Raw genomic sequence first — 17,019 nt, 5'->3', positions numbered from 1 at the left:
GAACAAAAAGCAGATTAAATGCAGTCTAGCGTTGTGTCTCTTTGTGTCGCGGTACCGATGCCGGTGGCGGTCTGCTCCTGGTACTTGTCCATGTCGATGTGGAGGCTGGTGGTGAAGAAGTCCAGCTTGGCCGTGAGCCTCTGGTGCATGGACACCATCTCGTTCTTCTGCTTGGACAGAGACGAGTTGTACCTCAGGAGGCTCATGCTGAAAACACAAACACGCCGACGGTTTCGTCACAGAGGTAGCTCGATGCCCCTCCCCCTCTTCCTCCTTCTGCTGACATGGATCCAGGTAATCTGGGTTGTGTACCACACAAATACTGCTCATTATACGAGCAGTTACATCATTCTGGTCACATGACATCTACAGCTTCTGTCCACCCTCCTCTGTTGCTCTCCTGAAGGTTTCTTCCCTTCTTTCTCCTGTGAAATGATTTTTACTGTCTTCACGTGTGCAGATCGTAAAGCCCTCCAAGAGAAAAGTTTGTATATGTGATTTTGGGCAACGCAAAATAAACTGAATCGAACGTTTCTCGTGCGAAGGAGTGCGTGTTTTCCTACATGGCGGCTTTCTGGCCCTGCTGCAGTCTTTGCCAGTCCTCCTTCAGGGAGCGGATGGTGTGCCACGCCTGGCCGCAGGTCCTCCTCAGGGGGCTGTAGGCCAGAATTTGTTTATGGCCGGTTTCTGGGACAAAAGAACAAAAAAAAAGGGCAAAAAGGTCACATGCTTATTGTTATTCTGGCCGTGTGCCGCTTTCCCACAGTTCACGTCAACGTTAAAATCACACATGTGAGGGTCTGAACCACGAGGGTTTGTGTGAAGGTGAAGTGAGATTGTTGTTTTTTTTTAAATACTCACGGATGAAGCGGATGTTCTCTGGAAGCGTGCGCGGCGCAAACTGCGGCTCGTAGCTGCACGAGGAACGATCGAACAGGAAGACCAGCAGGAAGTCCGTCCGCCGCCCGTTGATCTCCTACACAGGAAACAGGAAACACTCCATTAACACACTATTGACACACTATTGACACGCTATTGACACGCTATTGACACGCTATTGACACACTATTGACACACTATTCACACACTATTCACACACTATTCACACACTATTCACACACTACTGACACACTATTGACTATTCCGCATGTGCACACAGAAAAATAAAGGTTCCATCTGGAACAAAAAAGGTTCTTCAGAGTGATGCCGTGGGGGAACCATTCAAACCAGGGTTCTTTAAAGAACCATTTCCTTTAATAGTTCTTCAAAGAACCTGTAAAGGTGCCTCAAAGAACCTTCAATAAATGGTTCTTTGAGGAACCATTTCTGGTTCTTTGAAGAACCTTTTAAACCAGGGTTCTTTCAAGAATCATTTCCTTAAATAGTTCTTCAAAGAACCTATAAAGGTACCTCAAAGGACCTTAAAAAATGGTTCTTTAAGGCACCATTTCTGGTTCTTTAAAGAACCGAAAGAAAAAGGTTCAATAAAGAACCCTTTTCAAATGGTTCTTTAGCTAAATAATGGTTCTTTGAGTACTCTTGAACTGGATAACAATTGAATCGGGAGTCCCATTATTTTCGAGATAATTTTTCAGGATATTATCCTGGAAAAAAAAAAGAAAATAATCCTTTAAATGCACAGAAATTCTGGCAAATTAATCATAAAATAATACAAACAGTTGTATTGCACTTCACTTTAATGTAAGTGGAACTTTCAGACAATATAATTATAATATAACACACACACACACACGCGTGTTAAGACATACGGTGTAGTCGACGGCGCGCTGCGTGGCCGGGCCGTGGGGCTCCAGGGCTAACCCCGCCTCCAGCAGCAGCTCCTGGTGGGCCGCGGGGATGCCGGTGTCCTTCTCGATCCTCAGCTGCAGGTCCGCCACGGTCTCCTCGTCCGAGACGCAGTACGTCAGGATTTTAGCGGAGATCATGTTCAGCACGTGAACCAGCTGAGGGCCGAGCACGAGAGAACAAGGAGATGAAAACGCAATGAAACTAAAATGGCACTTCAGGCAATGTTGTTCAGTAAAAGTGCTACAAGACGGAGAGGAAATGAGACAAAAAGGGGGAACAATAATCCTTCGCTCGACTGACCTTGAGCTGCAGAATGAGCTCCAGCCGGGAGAAGCAGTCCATGGGCGCGGCGTCGGGGTCCTTGCCTCGCTCCTGAGCCGACCACTTCAGCATCAGCCGGAGCCACCGCTCCAGCCGCTCTATCAACAAACTAGTCAAACGCCAGCCGGCGCGTCAGATCGGCGGTTCTCAAACTCCTTCCTGTCACGCCCCGCTTCGGGGGAAGGACATTGCTCGGACCCCAACGACCAGACAACGTCGTCACTAAATGGTCCAACTTTCTGCGACTCTTTGAAGCCATTTGTCTTTTTCCAAATAATAGAATAAAGAAATGCAAGTAAACCAAATCGCTCCGTCAGACAGAAACTAACATGTGCAATCGCTTTGTTAGAACAATGCACATATAAAGTTATATCTGTGCAAAAATACAATTCATATTTGGCAAAATGATTACCGATTGTGGCTGCAGAATAACCTGTTTTACACGGACTATCTTTAAGATAATAACAATGATAATCAACGTGTGCAAAACAGAATGAGTGCAGATGTGTGAGCAGCAGGTTGTGTGAGTGTTAGTGGCTGCAGGGAGCCGCTGTCCTCTACACAGAGGTTTTAAAACGGGGTTGTGGACTTGATACGCTCTCAGTTCACGCTCCATGTTGAGCTGAGATCTGTTTTGAGAGACTGAGACAATAAAAGTCTCAAATTCGATATATAAACGTATATTTTTTTTTGTCTAAGAAGCACCTGTTGAGGTCGTTGGGCTGAGGCAGATGTTTAGAGAAGCGGACTTCCCCCGAGAGGTCCTCGTAGACGACGATGTCATCCTTCTGCTTCATCTTCAGCTTGTTGTGCCTATTGAACAGGATGCAGGAGGATTATACGAGGGGAAAGCATATCGTGCAAACTTCATGTGAACGTGCAAAGGTTTGTTTTTAATGTACGCGCCAGGAACTGAACTTGCAAGTAAGGGAGGGGGATGTTTTGCTCTCCCCCTCCCTCAAATCTTTTAATTATGATATTAGTGAGGCACACGGGGCATTGACGTTGGCTCAACCCACACATCCTGCGATTCTTCGCTTTGGCAACCCGTTCATTTATATAATCTACAATTTACAATCCAGTCACGTAACAATAAGGCCTATTTCCTAAAATGTTGTTTTTTTGCAAAAGCTAGACAGGAAGTGCCAAAAGAAAAAGAAAAAAAAAGAGAAGAGAAACATTTGATTTGAGAAAGGAGAAATGTTTGAAACTGGTTTTTGGAAAAAAACACATGACTTCACTTCCTTCCTTTATGACTTTTTTTCTGTGTGTGACATTTAAACAAAATCACCAAGCTCCAGCTACAAAAAAATAATAATTTCCGAATGGTTGTACTACCAAGGGACGGGTTGCCAGGTTGGTAGGAAAGGGCGAAATCCTGTGATGCACTCGAACACCAAGGTCCCGAAGCTCCAGTAGTCCACGGTGACGGTGTACTTCTCTCTCTCGATGAGCTCTGGAGCCTGCAGGGTGGAGGATGAAATGATGGAGGATGAAAAGATGGAGGATGGAGGGTGAAACACGCTCAGCTGCGACTGCCCAGAACGCGGTGAGGAGATTGTGTGTCAAATGTTTTCAATCACTCACCAAGTACTGAAGGGTTCCCACAAATGAGGTGCAGAGGCTGCTCTGGTCCAGCTCCTTGGCGTAGCCCAGATCTATAATTTTGTGGATTAACTAGAGAAAACCAAGAGAAAGTCAACATGTTATCCTACGATGACAAATGGGCCATTTCCTCCCCCAGCTTTCCAATGTAATGAGACGACGTGGCGAAAGAAATGCGTTGGAAAAACTCAACAGCAGCGTCTGTTGGAAGAAACCTTGAATTATTTTCTTTCTTTCGTTTTCATATTTTGGTTTTTACTATCGGAAATGCCTCTAATTTAGCCAAAAATGCCGGTTTGGCAAAGTCAATGCACCGGAGAAACACGATAAAACACACAGAGTTCATACACAGCGAGACCAGTGGATTTCCATTATGACTTTTCCATGACTTTTAGTCACATTTTCATAACTTATGACCAAATTTCGATAGCTTTTGACCAAAATCCATGACTTTTAATCAAATTTAAATGACTTTTAATCAAATTTCCATAACTTTTAAAACAATTTCGATTACTTTTCACCAAATTTCCATAACTTTTAACCAAACTTCCATGACTTTAAACCAAATGTCCATGAGCAAACATTGTGTGAAATGTGTGTGAACAGTAAAAAGTGATAAAATGTAGTATTTAAACTAACAATGAGGATTCAAAGCATACAGTAAACCTTAAATGACACAAATGAATGAGAGACAATAGTTTGATTAAAAGAATAAACATGTGCATAGATTTTTTTTCAAGGACTTTTCCAGGTTTTCATGACCGTAAGAGCCCTGAACATGTTAGTAAGTGAGCGTTGCGTAAGCGGCAAAATGTCAAACTTTTCCTTTAAATCCTTTACGGATTGAAGAATCCATGAGAAGAAATCAACTTCCAATGCTTTTCAGTCCATTTGTGTCCGACCGTGTTGCCTCGAGCCTCCCACACGGACCAAAAACTACAACTTTACGTTGGGTTAGCTGTTCCTCTGGTGAGCCCGTTCATGCACAACAACACACTCTGTGCAGATAAAGTCTGTTTGGGTAACTTTCTATAAACACGGCAGTGTGCACAAACATGAATATATAACTTCTTTAATATGTCTGGCCTCGTTTATATAGCATTCTTCATTTCCTTGTGTCCCAACTGCAGGCTGGAGGACACGAGGAAGGAAGGAAGGAGGGAAGGAGGCCCAGAGCAGAAGGTCCGAGCGAGTCAGTCCAGAGTTGTGCTCAGCTGGCGACGAGGAAGTAGAGAGAGACAGAACCCACCAAAGAGGGGGAAGAACAGCCTCTGCTGTCGTCTCTGTTGTGGTTTGGCTGTATTTGTCATAACAAGAAGCTTCACGGGGTGTTTAACTCACTCTCTTCTCTCCCTGCTGCAGCACGATGTTCTCTGGTTTCAGATCTCTGTGGATGATCCTCTTCTTATGGAGGTACGTCAGAGCCGACGCTGAAGGGAGGAGGAGGAAGGAGAAGGAGGAGAAGGCAGAGTTATGGTCGACATTAGCATCGCACTCAGTTTACAAAAGGAATAACCAAAATTAATGCAGCAGAAACAAATATGGCGTCAATTTCATGTCACACATTCTTCCCTCAGTTGTTGAAACCTGGTGCCTACATTACCCACGATGCAACTTGCCCTCTTGTCAGATTTTGAGAGATTCACTTGCGTAATGCCACTGAATCTCTCACTATTGTAGCCTCCACTGGCTACGTTAGCCGGTAGACGTTAGCCGCCGGCTAACCATTTTGCCGCTACAGCAGTGTCCAAAATTGGCCGGCCATTTTGGATTCTGCTGCAAACATGTCGTCAATTTCACGTCACGCATTCTTCCCTCCGTTGTCAAATCCTGGCGCCTACATTACCCACGATGCAACTTGCCCTCGTGCTGGTTAAAAGGTTTCAGGTGCGTTGCACATCTGACCCACCGGCGGACGTCGTCAGGAAGCGTTTCATTAAACCGTGACGTCACAATGTGCCGACACTTCCCAGCTTTCTTTTCCCGCTTTGTCAGCAAAAAAAAAAAAAAAGGTGTGCAGCTGCTGTGTGTACAAGTACTACAGGACACGGTGATATCACTGCTGGGTAGTTTCAACCTGAGAGGGCAGTGAGACACTCACTGTGTGTCTCGCGGGTGTGAATTTCCTCTTTAAGATGAACGTCAGAAGCTTTTAGTCGACAGGAAATGAGGTCGAATAGGTTTGCTCTTAATTTACAGCCGAAACTAGAACACCACATAACTAATGCGCCAAAAGGGTGACTCGTGTGTGTGTGTGTGTGTGTGTGTGTGTGTGCTGGCAAAGAGGGTTCAACGAGCCGGAACTCATAACCTTTGGGCACCTGACTGCGTGACTGTGTGTGTGGTTGTGTGTGCGTGTGTGTATGTGTAGGTGCATGCCTTTGTCTTTACCCTCACTCATAAAGCAGTTTAAAGGGGATCACTCATTATCAGGAAACGTCCACCAATGGGTAACAGGAAAAGGAGCTTCTATGTGTGAGTGTGAGTGTGTGTGAGTGTGTGTGTGTGTGTGTGTGTGTCCTCGGCTGTCCACTCCAGCTCCATGTGATCCATACCATATGTGTCCTCTTTAAAACCTTATTTATACTGCGTGTGATATGAATGTCTTGTTGATGGACGCCCTCGTGCGTCGTGTCATCGGTGCGAGCGAGTTCGTCCGATCGTTGACGTAAACCTCCCGTCGCTGTCGCCATGGTGACTAAGAGTTCGGTGAGGTCACCGGTGACGTCAGGATGCTGGTCACCGATGACCATTTCCTCCCCACTACGGGAAAGTTAATCACGCTGCCAGCTCACTTAATCACTCAATCAATACATCACTCTCTCTCACACACACACACACACACACACACACACACACACACACACACACTTCAAAGTGGTACGCAAAACAGTCGCGGTGGGGCTTCATACTCACAAATGTCACGCAACAGGATCAAAACGGAGCCCTCCCTCATGCCACAGCAGTTCTCCAAGAGGTTCAGATGCTGCGGGGAGAAACAACACACAAACACACACACACACACACACACACACACACAATGAGCGTCCGCAGTAGCAATTTTAGACTAAAAAATAAGTTTTGCAAATTGTCCAATCAGCACTTTTGTTGTAAAGCCTTTGATGGAGTTTGAAGCGTTCCACAACAGGAAACTTGTGTGAGGTAAAAGAGGCGACTGCTTAGTTTTTGGAGGCCTTGAAAAGTTAAAAGACACTGCGGTTATTCATGACGGCTGGCATTTTCCTCCTCTACTGTCGCCTCGAGGCCGCACACTCCAGTCGGTGTCGGATTTAAAAATGAATAAATAAATAAAAAACACGCTCCAGATTTCACCACCGCAGAAGAAGCCCAAACAAACAAAATCAGACTTTCTTAAACTCTGTGACGGACAACGCATAAGCAATAATTACATCTGTGGTCTCAGTTTTCCGTGTACCTTCCTCAGGTCTCCTCCCTGGCAGTACTCCATGGCCAGCAGCGGCAGGTCGTTGATGGTGATCATCTGCTGCAGTCCCTCAGGAACCTCTCTGGCCGCGACCACGTTCACGTGATCCAACCTGCGAGGGCGGAGCAACGCGTCCTGTCGTTATTCGTTCCAGTGAAATGACAAAACACCAGAGTTTTGGGGGAATTGTGACCGATTAACCCGGAGCGACTCGCCGAGAGGTCGCGAGGAGTTCACCTCCAACCAAATTGTTTTCCGTGTCTCATTCCAGCGGGTTTAGGACATGAAGTGATCCAGTAATGGTCGTGTGCCACTTCACATCACTTCATCATTTCCTTTATATTCCATGTTTGTGGGGGAAAATGTCATACTTGGCATATAAATCCTTGCGATGCGGCCAAAAAAAACTGTGTTTTGATGAAGCCAGTGTCCTTTGACCTTTCGTCCATGAGTTCAATGTCGCGTCCAAGTGGGAAAGAAACTCCTTCCAGATGGACAAGCGGCAACATGAAAGAGTATTTTGTCGGTCGAACCCGGGAGGTTAGCGCCACACTGCTTTTCCTCGACAAAAAGCCAACGGGATTTCTTTTAACTGGATTTTGGATTATTGCAGGACATAAAAACCTGTGTGATACTTGCTTTTTCTTTCCAGAGAGATAATGCTTCACAAAGAAACTCCACCTTTGTGATTTTCAAAGTGCAATAGTGAGAAGCTACCAGGTAACGTCGAGCACGCTGCGTTTTGTTAAGTCTTTACGACATTTTATGACACGTACGAGCTTCAAAACTCTCAAGAAATACCGACGCAGTTTGTATTAGTAGAAACTAAACGTTAAAATGTTTTAGCTTGCGTCATCACTGACTTTATTCTCGGTTATTAACCAAAGACACGTACAAAAAAAAAAGGTTTTAAGACTCATTTCTGCTGCAAAAACTATGAAAAGAACCCTAAAGAGCAGCATTTTGTGCATCAGAAACATTTTTTTCTTTTATATGGAAGTCCATTTCCACTACAAAAAATAAGGACCAAAAAAGAAATTGGGTCAAAGAAAAAAGAAGAAAATAGGACAAAAAAAATAAAAAAATAGGACACAAAATAAAAATATATATAATATAATATAATAATTACCAAAAGAAAAAAAAATACGAAAAAAAACCAACAATTTTTTTTAAAATCATGACAACAAAAAATATGACTAATATTTTTTTAAATGACAAAATAAATAATAATATATGACTAATAAATCTTTAAAAAAATGTTTGGACAAAAACAAATATTAGGACAAAACCGTCTGAAGCAGCTCTTTGACATGAGTCACCTTGTATTCGACATAGAAATGGATGTAAGTCCATTGAAGACTTTAAACGTGGCTTTACAGCAGATGAAATACTTCAAATGCTGATTCACATGGGATTGAACTAACGCAGCCTGGAAAGGTCTTTAAGCAAGAAGCAGCTCTGGCGAAGAAAGAATAAAACCAATGTGGCTGAAAATAAATCTTTCTTTGTTGTTCTTTTTAAACGTGGATCTTTTCTCCAACATGTGTCCAACGAGTGGGTTTTAAACGGCACGCGCTCACAATCTACCCGCTGACCCTCGCCCTCGCCTCCCTTCTCCCTCCGACCTGCTTTCTCCGTTTCTTAATTTTCGTCGGTTCAAAACTCTGATTGCAACAATATGTTATTCTGATCGTCACGGGGTCAACGCCCTCTTTGAGAAAACAAAAAGAGAAATGTAATAAGATGATCGATACCAGATGCACCAGGAGAAAAACGGTGCGTAATCACAACCTTGCGCAACAGTGTGTGTTGGCTGCGATAGCAGGAGGCGTCTGAAAGTCATCGCTGGAATAACATGCAGCGGTTACGCTATCATCCGTCATTAACATGTCATTTTACTATGAAAACCCAACCTGAATGAGGCAGGAAGTCATTATCTCATCTTTCTTCTGCCTCTCTTCAGCTTACATAAAGAGAAAAGCAAAAAAAATTGAACGAAATTGTTGGGTAGATCCCTTTTCTTTTGACTGAATCACTGAAAGGAAATAAGAGGCGATGCAATGCAACCAATACAAACACATCATAACAAACAGAAACATTGCAAAAGTAGTTTTACATAAGCACGCGTACATCTGCGTTAAGTAGCTGTAATAATATAATAATAGGTTGCCGTGTACGTGTCAGAGGGTTGAGCGTGGGTGCACTGGAGGGTTGCGGTCGCGACCATGTCTGAAAACAACACACTTGTTAAACTGGGACTCGGAAAGAAATGGTTTTGTACTCATGTTTGCACCGGCAAATGACACAAAACACACACACACACACACACACACTGCATGAGCTGCCATTCAACTCCAGTGACCCCACACCCGAACCCAAACTGCTAATGGACAACACAGACGCGCGTGGAAATGAAATGCTCTCTCCAAGGCCGAGCAGAATGAGGAGGCGGCAACATCAACCCGTCCAAAAATAACCAGCAACAGACCAAAATAACACCAAACGGCAACGCTCGCCTAATTATTTAATGTCTTTGTGTGTGATTTGTTTTTACTATTTCAGGATGCGAATTTATATTTTGTGCTTTGGAGAAAATGAGACACAGACGAGTGCAAAGAAGGCAAATGTGTCAAACTCAAAGTTGATCCATTAAATTTAATTTATGCATGTAAAAACGATGTAATATGACAAATACAGTTTGTCCGTGTAAAAAAAAAGAGCTGTGAGGAAACGCATCAAAGAGATTGAATGGGAGAAATATTCATTAACTTCTTTTACTCGTGTTAAGGGAGTCAGAAACGAAGATCCATCACCTGAAAAAAACAAAACCGAAAAAGCCAAACAAAAAAAAAAAGACTCCTACGGATCATTTGCAAACACACAGAGCTGTAATAATAAATAATTAAAATGTATGTAATTCTCTGTTGAGTGATTTGAAAGACAAAACTTTAAAGCTAAAATGCGTGATCTTAACATGACCTCAAGGCCGGTCTCGCTTTATTACTTAATCCCAATGGCACAGACCCTGTGTTAAAAAAAAAAAAAAAAAATCAAGTTTATGGCTTTATTATTGTAGTAAATGTCGCGCTCGCATGGCACACGGTGCCACATAAATGTCTGTTTATAGCACGGGGACACTGGTGGAAATGCGTCCTGGTGAAGACGCGAAAACATACGACAGGAAAACTTTGTGGCGATTCGTCTTCCCCCTCTCTCTCCTCCACGGTGCCAATAAATGCCAAGAAAAGAATACTCGGTTGGCATCTGGGAAGGATATAACGAAGCCGCTGTGTGCCTGCAGGGCGGCAGGCAGTGAAGGGAACTCCAATTTGTATTTTTTGGGCTCTGGAGGCCTTTCAGTATGTTGAAGCATTAGAGTATAAAAACTGACCTCCTCATGATCTGGATCTCCAGACACCATCTCTCTTTGTTTCTCTCACTCAGCTCCTGGCGGCATTGCTTTATGGCGATCTGTTCCTCTGTGTCCTGGAATCACACAGACACACATATTACCTGTAAGCATTATGTACAAAAGGGAAGCTGTGAGAAACTTTTCACTGGTTATTATGACGCATCTGCAGTGTATAATCCGTGGAAGTAAACTAGACTGTCAAGGAACTCTGGCGCTCGATCGCACTCCCACTTACTTCCACAGGGGGCGCCAAAGTGGACACAAAATTAAAACTTTCTGTTAAAAAAAGATTGTAAATTATAATATTTGAAGGGAATTTATGTCACAGTTCATATGAAAGGTATCTACTAATTACTTTCATAATTGATTTGGTCTCCAAAACCAACAAAACGCACTCAAAAATGTCCATTATCTCCTTTTTTTTCCTTTTAGATATAGATATATATATAGATTTCGTTATAACTAATTTACTGCCACACCAAACCAGGTTACAGGTGCTACACATAGCAGTGGAAATGTTTGAATAAAGTCTAAATAAAAGCCTAAAATTCTATTTGTTATACTCAAGCAGCGTGACCGATTTGGCTCGAAAAACTCTACTTCTTTTCAGGATGCCCTGTGGTCAGGTATTTGGTAATAATAACAATGATGATGATGGAGCACAAGCCATGACACGGCTACAAATCCATGCCGTCACCTTTTTCTAAAACCCGATGAGCAACCTCACGGCCCGTTTCTCATGGCATCATCCGGGACGAGGCGCCCACCCTGCTTCCCAGAACTCGATCTGCGAGCTAATAATAACCCGCAGCGCCGTCACTAATACAGGAAGACGGGACATTTCCTCCTCTGGAAGCTCAGTCATCACAAACCTTCACCTGCCGCGCATTCATTCTTGAACGTGACTTCCTTTATTACGATAAATAAAAAAGGTAGAATTCAATTATAAAGAGCGCTATACACAGCGCACCACTACAGCTTCTGACTCATTTTAAAGCCTCGGAAGTGAGTAACAGGACTGAAGTACGGCTTTAAAAGAGAGGAAGAGGAAGAGAGAGGGCGTGTTTCTATTCCCATCGGGTCCTGATGCAAGTCATCCTGTGACTAGGAGGGAGTGATAGTGATACAGGACTCGGTGTCTAGAGAAGACGACTTCCTGGACCGCCCAGAATTTATGTAAATGCTGTATTAGTTTGCTATATAGATTTAGCTTTAGCGCTACACTCATTGATGACTCGCTCATTGCACTGATGCTGATGGTGTGGACGTCTGCTGGCTTTTCCTCCGTCTGTACCCTTAATAAAAGGCTCCGTTACTTAAACATCCAAATGTTTCTTCAAATATGACTTTTCATATCGACAGCGTGAAGCTACGCAGGATTTCCATACAGTTTTGGAATCCTTAAAGCCATAACTTCATAATAATGTAACTCCAAATCCGCTGAGAAACCAACCTTCGCCAAGATACACGCAACATTGCCATTTATGTCCCGCAAAAAAACACAAAATAAAACAGGGTGACGCCGGCGTGTTAGAACAGCGTACCTTGTTTTGCCATCGCGTGACGTTCCCAAAGCCTCCGGTGCCCAGCCGCTCCTTCAGCTCCCAGGACCCACAGCTCTGCTGCTGCAGAGGGACTCGATTCATGGCCTCCTCCGCTGGTCCTGCTCCCAACAAACACAGCAAATAAAACAACCAGTAAACTTCAGTCTGCTGTCGTACTCTGACATACTGTGAACGGCTGCTGTGACTTCATGTCACGACCATACTTGGACATTGAAGCAATGTTGTTGCAATGCATAGTGTATAAAGAGACAATGAGCAATACTATTATCATATTTTTGTGCAATACTGTTATATTTGTTTTTACCTTAAGGAGTAAGGTGGACTGAGCAAAACAAGCTTTTCATTGTATAGAATCACTGTCTGTTATCTTTGCATATGACAGTAAAAACCTGTTGAATCTTGAATACATAATATTGGATGAGTGGAAAATGGAGAAGCACTTTCGCTTTAGAGCTCATTAGTTTGGCCGGACATTGTCATGAGAGAGAAACGGCTTGTTGTTATGAAAAGAAAAGTGTCAATCATCTCCACAGTGGATATTTTAGGGCTCAAGCTCAGTGCTACATCATCAACCCTTTACCAAAATGTCATCTGTCTTGGCCGTACTTTGTGCCTGGTACAGTATCAGCTGTGCTTAAAAAAGAAAATAATAGAAATTGGTCTGATAACATGCTCATGTGAAGGTTCAGCAGGTTTTTATATTGTCATTTCAGCATGTCGGCGCTCTAAAAGCACAGCTGAGGCTTCCTTCTGAGAATGTACTCGTGTCAAAATGTTAATTTTAAGTATCAAGCTAAAAAAAACATGCAACATTATTTGCTTCAATCTTCTGAAATGTGCTTGAAACTTAAAACTTGTGTATATGTTTTCCCTCGGTATCATTACAAGTTGAATATCTTTGGGTTGTGGACTGTTGAGTGGACACATCTGGTCGTTGCTTGGGACCTTTTGGGAAATAGTGTCATTTTTTTCGCATTGATTTTGAATTGTTTAGGTGCCAAACAAGCTTTGCAATTAAGCAAATACTCCCAAAAAAAATATGAAAAATTGTTAAATAAACATATGTCTCACATTTAGAACCTAAACTCATGACGTAATGCGTTGATGAGAACAAAAAGAGCCTTAGTGACGTATGTATGACGTGCTCCTGGTACACCTACATGTACATATATGTATACACTGTACACCTGGTTTCACACCGTTTTTGGACTGAACTGTGCTCATGAGTCAGTAAACACAGACACACAATGAAAACACGGTCCTTTCTGTTTGTGTTTCCGGTTGTCTGAAGTTATCACAACGCGACGTGTTTTTGGCTTTTTGTTTTCGTGCAGAGGTAAAAAAAAAAAAAAAAAGCACTTGAAACCGACGTATTATTTCAATTGACACCTACCTTAAACTTCGTAGGCAGCTTTAACACCTGGTGGGGCTTTAAACCGAGTTAAGCTTTTTTTTGGGAGAGGTTGAGTAGTTATTTTCGGAGACACACAACTAATCTGAAGAACTTTTTACTTCCTGATACTCACATTTCCTGTAAAAGCTGGCGGGACCCGCCCACGAGGAGGCAGAGTGCTCGCGCCGCTGTCTCCAACGGCTGCTTTCTTCTTCTCTGCTTTTAAATCATGTAGTCACACGTAGCTATGGAAACCCATCCGCCATTAACATAAAAACAATTATGGGATAGAAAATCGAAATTATGAGATAGAAAGTTATAATTATGAGATTATAAAGCTGAAATTATGAGCTAAGAAAGTCATAATTATGGGATATAAAAGTCGTTTATGAGATAGAAAGTCAAAATTATGGGAAAGAAAGTCGTTTAAGAGATATAAAGTCAAAATTATGAAATATAAATGTAGAATTATAAGACATAAAGTCATAATTATGAGATAGAAAGTCATTTATGAGATAGAAAGTCCATAATATGAGATAATAAAGATAGAAAGTCGAAATTATGAAGTAGAAAGTCGAAATTATGCTTATTATATATATTTTTTTATCTCATTGTTTTCTTTTACTTGGGGAAATGGGCTACTACCCACGTGATTTTTAAACTAAAAAAATATACTTTAATTACTTTGGTCACTTTAATCACCTCAACTGTGTAAATATGAATACATGTTATTCTGTCTGTTTGCATCATATTGTTATTGTGCATTCTTCACTGTTTTTATTACTGTTTTATTGTGTTACTTGTTTTAATTTGACTAAGTCTCTTGTGTGCACTCTACCCGTTTGCTGCTGTAATCCTGCAAATATCCCCACCGCTGGACTAATAAAGAAATATCGAATCTAATCTAACAATAAAACCAGATGGACAGACATTAAAAAGACACTTATATGAGCAGCTGGATATTAAAATATTAATGATCTAGCTCTGCAGTGTCCTCATTGACAATCCAACACATGTTGAACTTAGAGACGATGCACTTCAAAATTTCCCGAGCACAGCGGTGATTTTGTCTTTATGTCATCACCTGTTATTCTTTGATGCAATGCAGGTGAAAACCGAGCGCTCGCGCTGACTCAACCTGCTGGTTTCATCTGTACGTATTTACTCGTGTGCCTCTGACGTGATCTGTGGGTGTTTGAGACGCACTTGATCAGATTGTTAATGTTTGTACAAAAAAAAAAAAGACTTTCCTGTTTATACTGAGAAAAAACAACAACAACCACGGTGCTGCTTCCTGATCTTTTCCCAGTGAGCACAACACAGAAGGGACCTCATCATGAAAGACCCTTGTTGTCTTGTTTAGCTTTGTCATGTAAACATAGCCTGTGGTGCCCTCAATTAGCCTCAAGAGTGTTTATTTTCCCCCGAAAATTCATGTTTTTATCTCGCCAACGGGAGTCATTCTCAGTTGAACATTCTTGTACAACTGTTACGTGCACAGTTATACGAGTAGATGTGTCATCATACTCCCCAAAATTCCCTCGTTGGAGCGTCATCCGCACCGACCAATTTGTAATTGTTGATGTGTGCAAACTGTTAACCAAAAGCCAGCCACTAGCCGCGGAGCTAATGTGTTAGCGAATACAAAATTCAACGTGCTAAAGTAATAGTTTGACATTTTTTTGCGAAAGACGCTTATACTTTTTCTGCCCGAGAGCTTTAAGTTATATGAGAAGCTCAATATGGCTGTCATATTTGTTTGCTAAATTTTGGCCAGCAGCTGGTTAGCGTAGCTTAGCATTAAAAGAAGTACTGAGATATCACCGGGACGTGAGTGTGTGACCTCCTTCTGTCCCGGCGGGACACAAACTCAGAGAAAACTCAACCACTTGCGTTTACAGTCATCATACGTGACCATGCACAGAGAAGATGTATCATCCTACTCTCTAAAATTCACTCGTTGGAGCGGCATCGGCACAGACCAATTTGTGACTGTTCATGTGTGCGAACTGTTAACCAAAAGCCATCCGCTAGCTGTGGAGCTAATGTGTTAGCGAATACAACATCCTACATGCTAAAGTAATACTAATAGAGCTTCGAAAAATACTAGACGATCAATACGGCTGTCGCATTTGTTTGCTAAATATTGGCCGGCAGCTGGTTAGCGTAGCTTAGCATTGAAAGAAGTACTGGGATATTACAGTGTGTGTGTGTGACCTCCTTCTGTCCCGTCAGATACACAAACTCAGAGAGAACTCAACCAGATGCGTTTACATTCGTTATATATGACGCGTTGTTTACGATCTGGAGCGTCTGAGTCTGAGTAACCGTGAAAACATTCCCCCGCATATCAACACAGCAAACAAAAGTGTTTAAAAACGGTGGTTTGTTACGTTTCTGAAATGCCCTTAATTACCAATCATTGCATAAGTAGTGGGCAGTAAAAAAAAAAGAGGGATAATTGGAGTACTTCTTAAATCATACAACACAAAGAGAGGAAGGCCTGCAGCATGTGGACAGTCGTGTTTAATGGATTCAATAGAGAATAACTCAAAGAGATGAGACTCCTGGTTGAAGGGACGCGACGTAGAGCTTTTTCGGGCCGACTGTAACAAATTGCATTTTGCAAGTACACTTGTGTGAATGTGTGTGTGTGTGATTCTCCTCATCAGGACGAAGCAGTGGGTGTGTGCGCTCTAATCTAACACAGATGGAAACAAAGAAGACAGGCGCCAAAACCAACAACCGCACCGCCCATTACATCCCCAAGTCATGTTCTCAGCTATTTAATGCCGACCCCCCCGGAAAAAAACAGTGAACGTGAATTAGCGGATCAAATATAACCGCTGTGGGTATTAAGGGAAGATGGAGCTATTCTTAGGAGGCTAATTGTGACTGATTTCCTGAAGAAGGGGACGGGTTGGATGAAGAGGCGTTGTGGTTGGGGCAAATGGTGGCTGGTGCCAGGTGGTCAACCTGCACAGACACAGACACACACACACACACACACACACACACACACACACACACACACACACACACACACACACACACACACACACACACACACGGTGTCACACACAGCACATCTCAGCTTCTACGTCACTGCGCACTCGTCAGAGTCCGGTTTACAAGCTCTGGTCGCTGCACGTTTTCTTATTTCATGAGGTTAAGTCTCTTAACTATCATATGCATCTGTTTTGTAAACATCTTTTTACTCATTTATTTACATTTTCCATAGATAGATAGATAGATAGATAGATAGATAGATAGATAGATAGATAGATAGATAGATAGATAGATAGATGGATGGATGGATGGATGGATGGATGGATGGATGGATGGATGGATGGATGGATAGATAGATAGATAGATAGATAGATAGATAGATAGATAGATAGATAGATAGATAGATAGATAGATAGATAGATAGATAGATAGATAGATAGATAGATAGATAGATAGATAG

General features: G+C 42.4%; 1 protein-coding gene across 4 annotated transcripts in view; it reads right to left on the bottom strand.

Annotated features, from left to right (window-relative positions):
- ikbkb (inhibitor of nuclear factor kappa B kinase subunit beta) overlaps positions 1 to 13,761 on the bottom strand; it is a 17,751-nt gene extending 3,990 nt beyond the window's left edge. For 2 of the 4 annotated variants that reach the window (XR_011080216.1, XR_011080217.1), the window contains exons 1-14: positions 13,551 to 13,671; positions 12,137 to 12,255; positions 10,572 to 10,666; positions 7,172 to 7,292; positions 6,652 to 6,721; positions 5,077 to 5,165; positions 3,718 to 3,807; positions 3,469 to 3,593; positions 2,836 to 2,943; positions 2,110 to 2,239; positions 1,770 to 1,964; positions 862 to 976; positions 564 to 687; positions 56 to 207 (exon numbers count right to left, since the gene is read on the bottom strand). Coding sequence is in view for 2 of the 4 variants with exons in the window: in XM_068605361.1 (XP_068461462.1) it covers positions 56 to 207; positions 564 to 687; positions 862 to 976; positions 1,770 to 1,964; positions 2,110 to 2,239; positions 2,836 to 2,943; positions 3,469 to 3,593; positions 3,718 to 3,807; positions 5,077 to 5,165; positions 6,652 to 6,721; positions 7,172 to 7,292; positions 10,572 to 10,666; positions 12,137 to 12,238 (1,516 nt within the window). In the remaining 2 variants the exon portion in view is untranslated. The other 2 variants (XM_068605361.1, XM_068605362.1) reach the window with 2 other exon arrangements.
- Positions 13,762 to 17,019: the final 3,258 nt, after the last annotated feature.

Source organism: Clinocottus analis, unplaced genomic scaffold (assembly GCF_023055335.1).
Source record: "Clinocottus analis isolate CAN_PGR_092001 unplaced genomic scaffold, fCliAna1.0.p SCAF_7, whole genome shotgun sequence".
NCBI lineage: Eukaryota > Metazoa > Chordata > Actinopteri > Perciformes > Cottidae > Clinocottus > Clinocottus analis.
The sequence above is the reverse complement of the archived record's forward strand: the minus strand, read 5'-3'. Positions and strand labels throughout refer to the sequence as shown.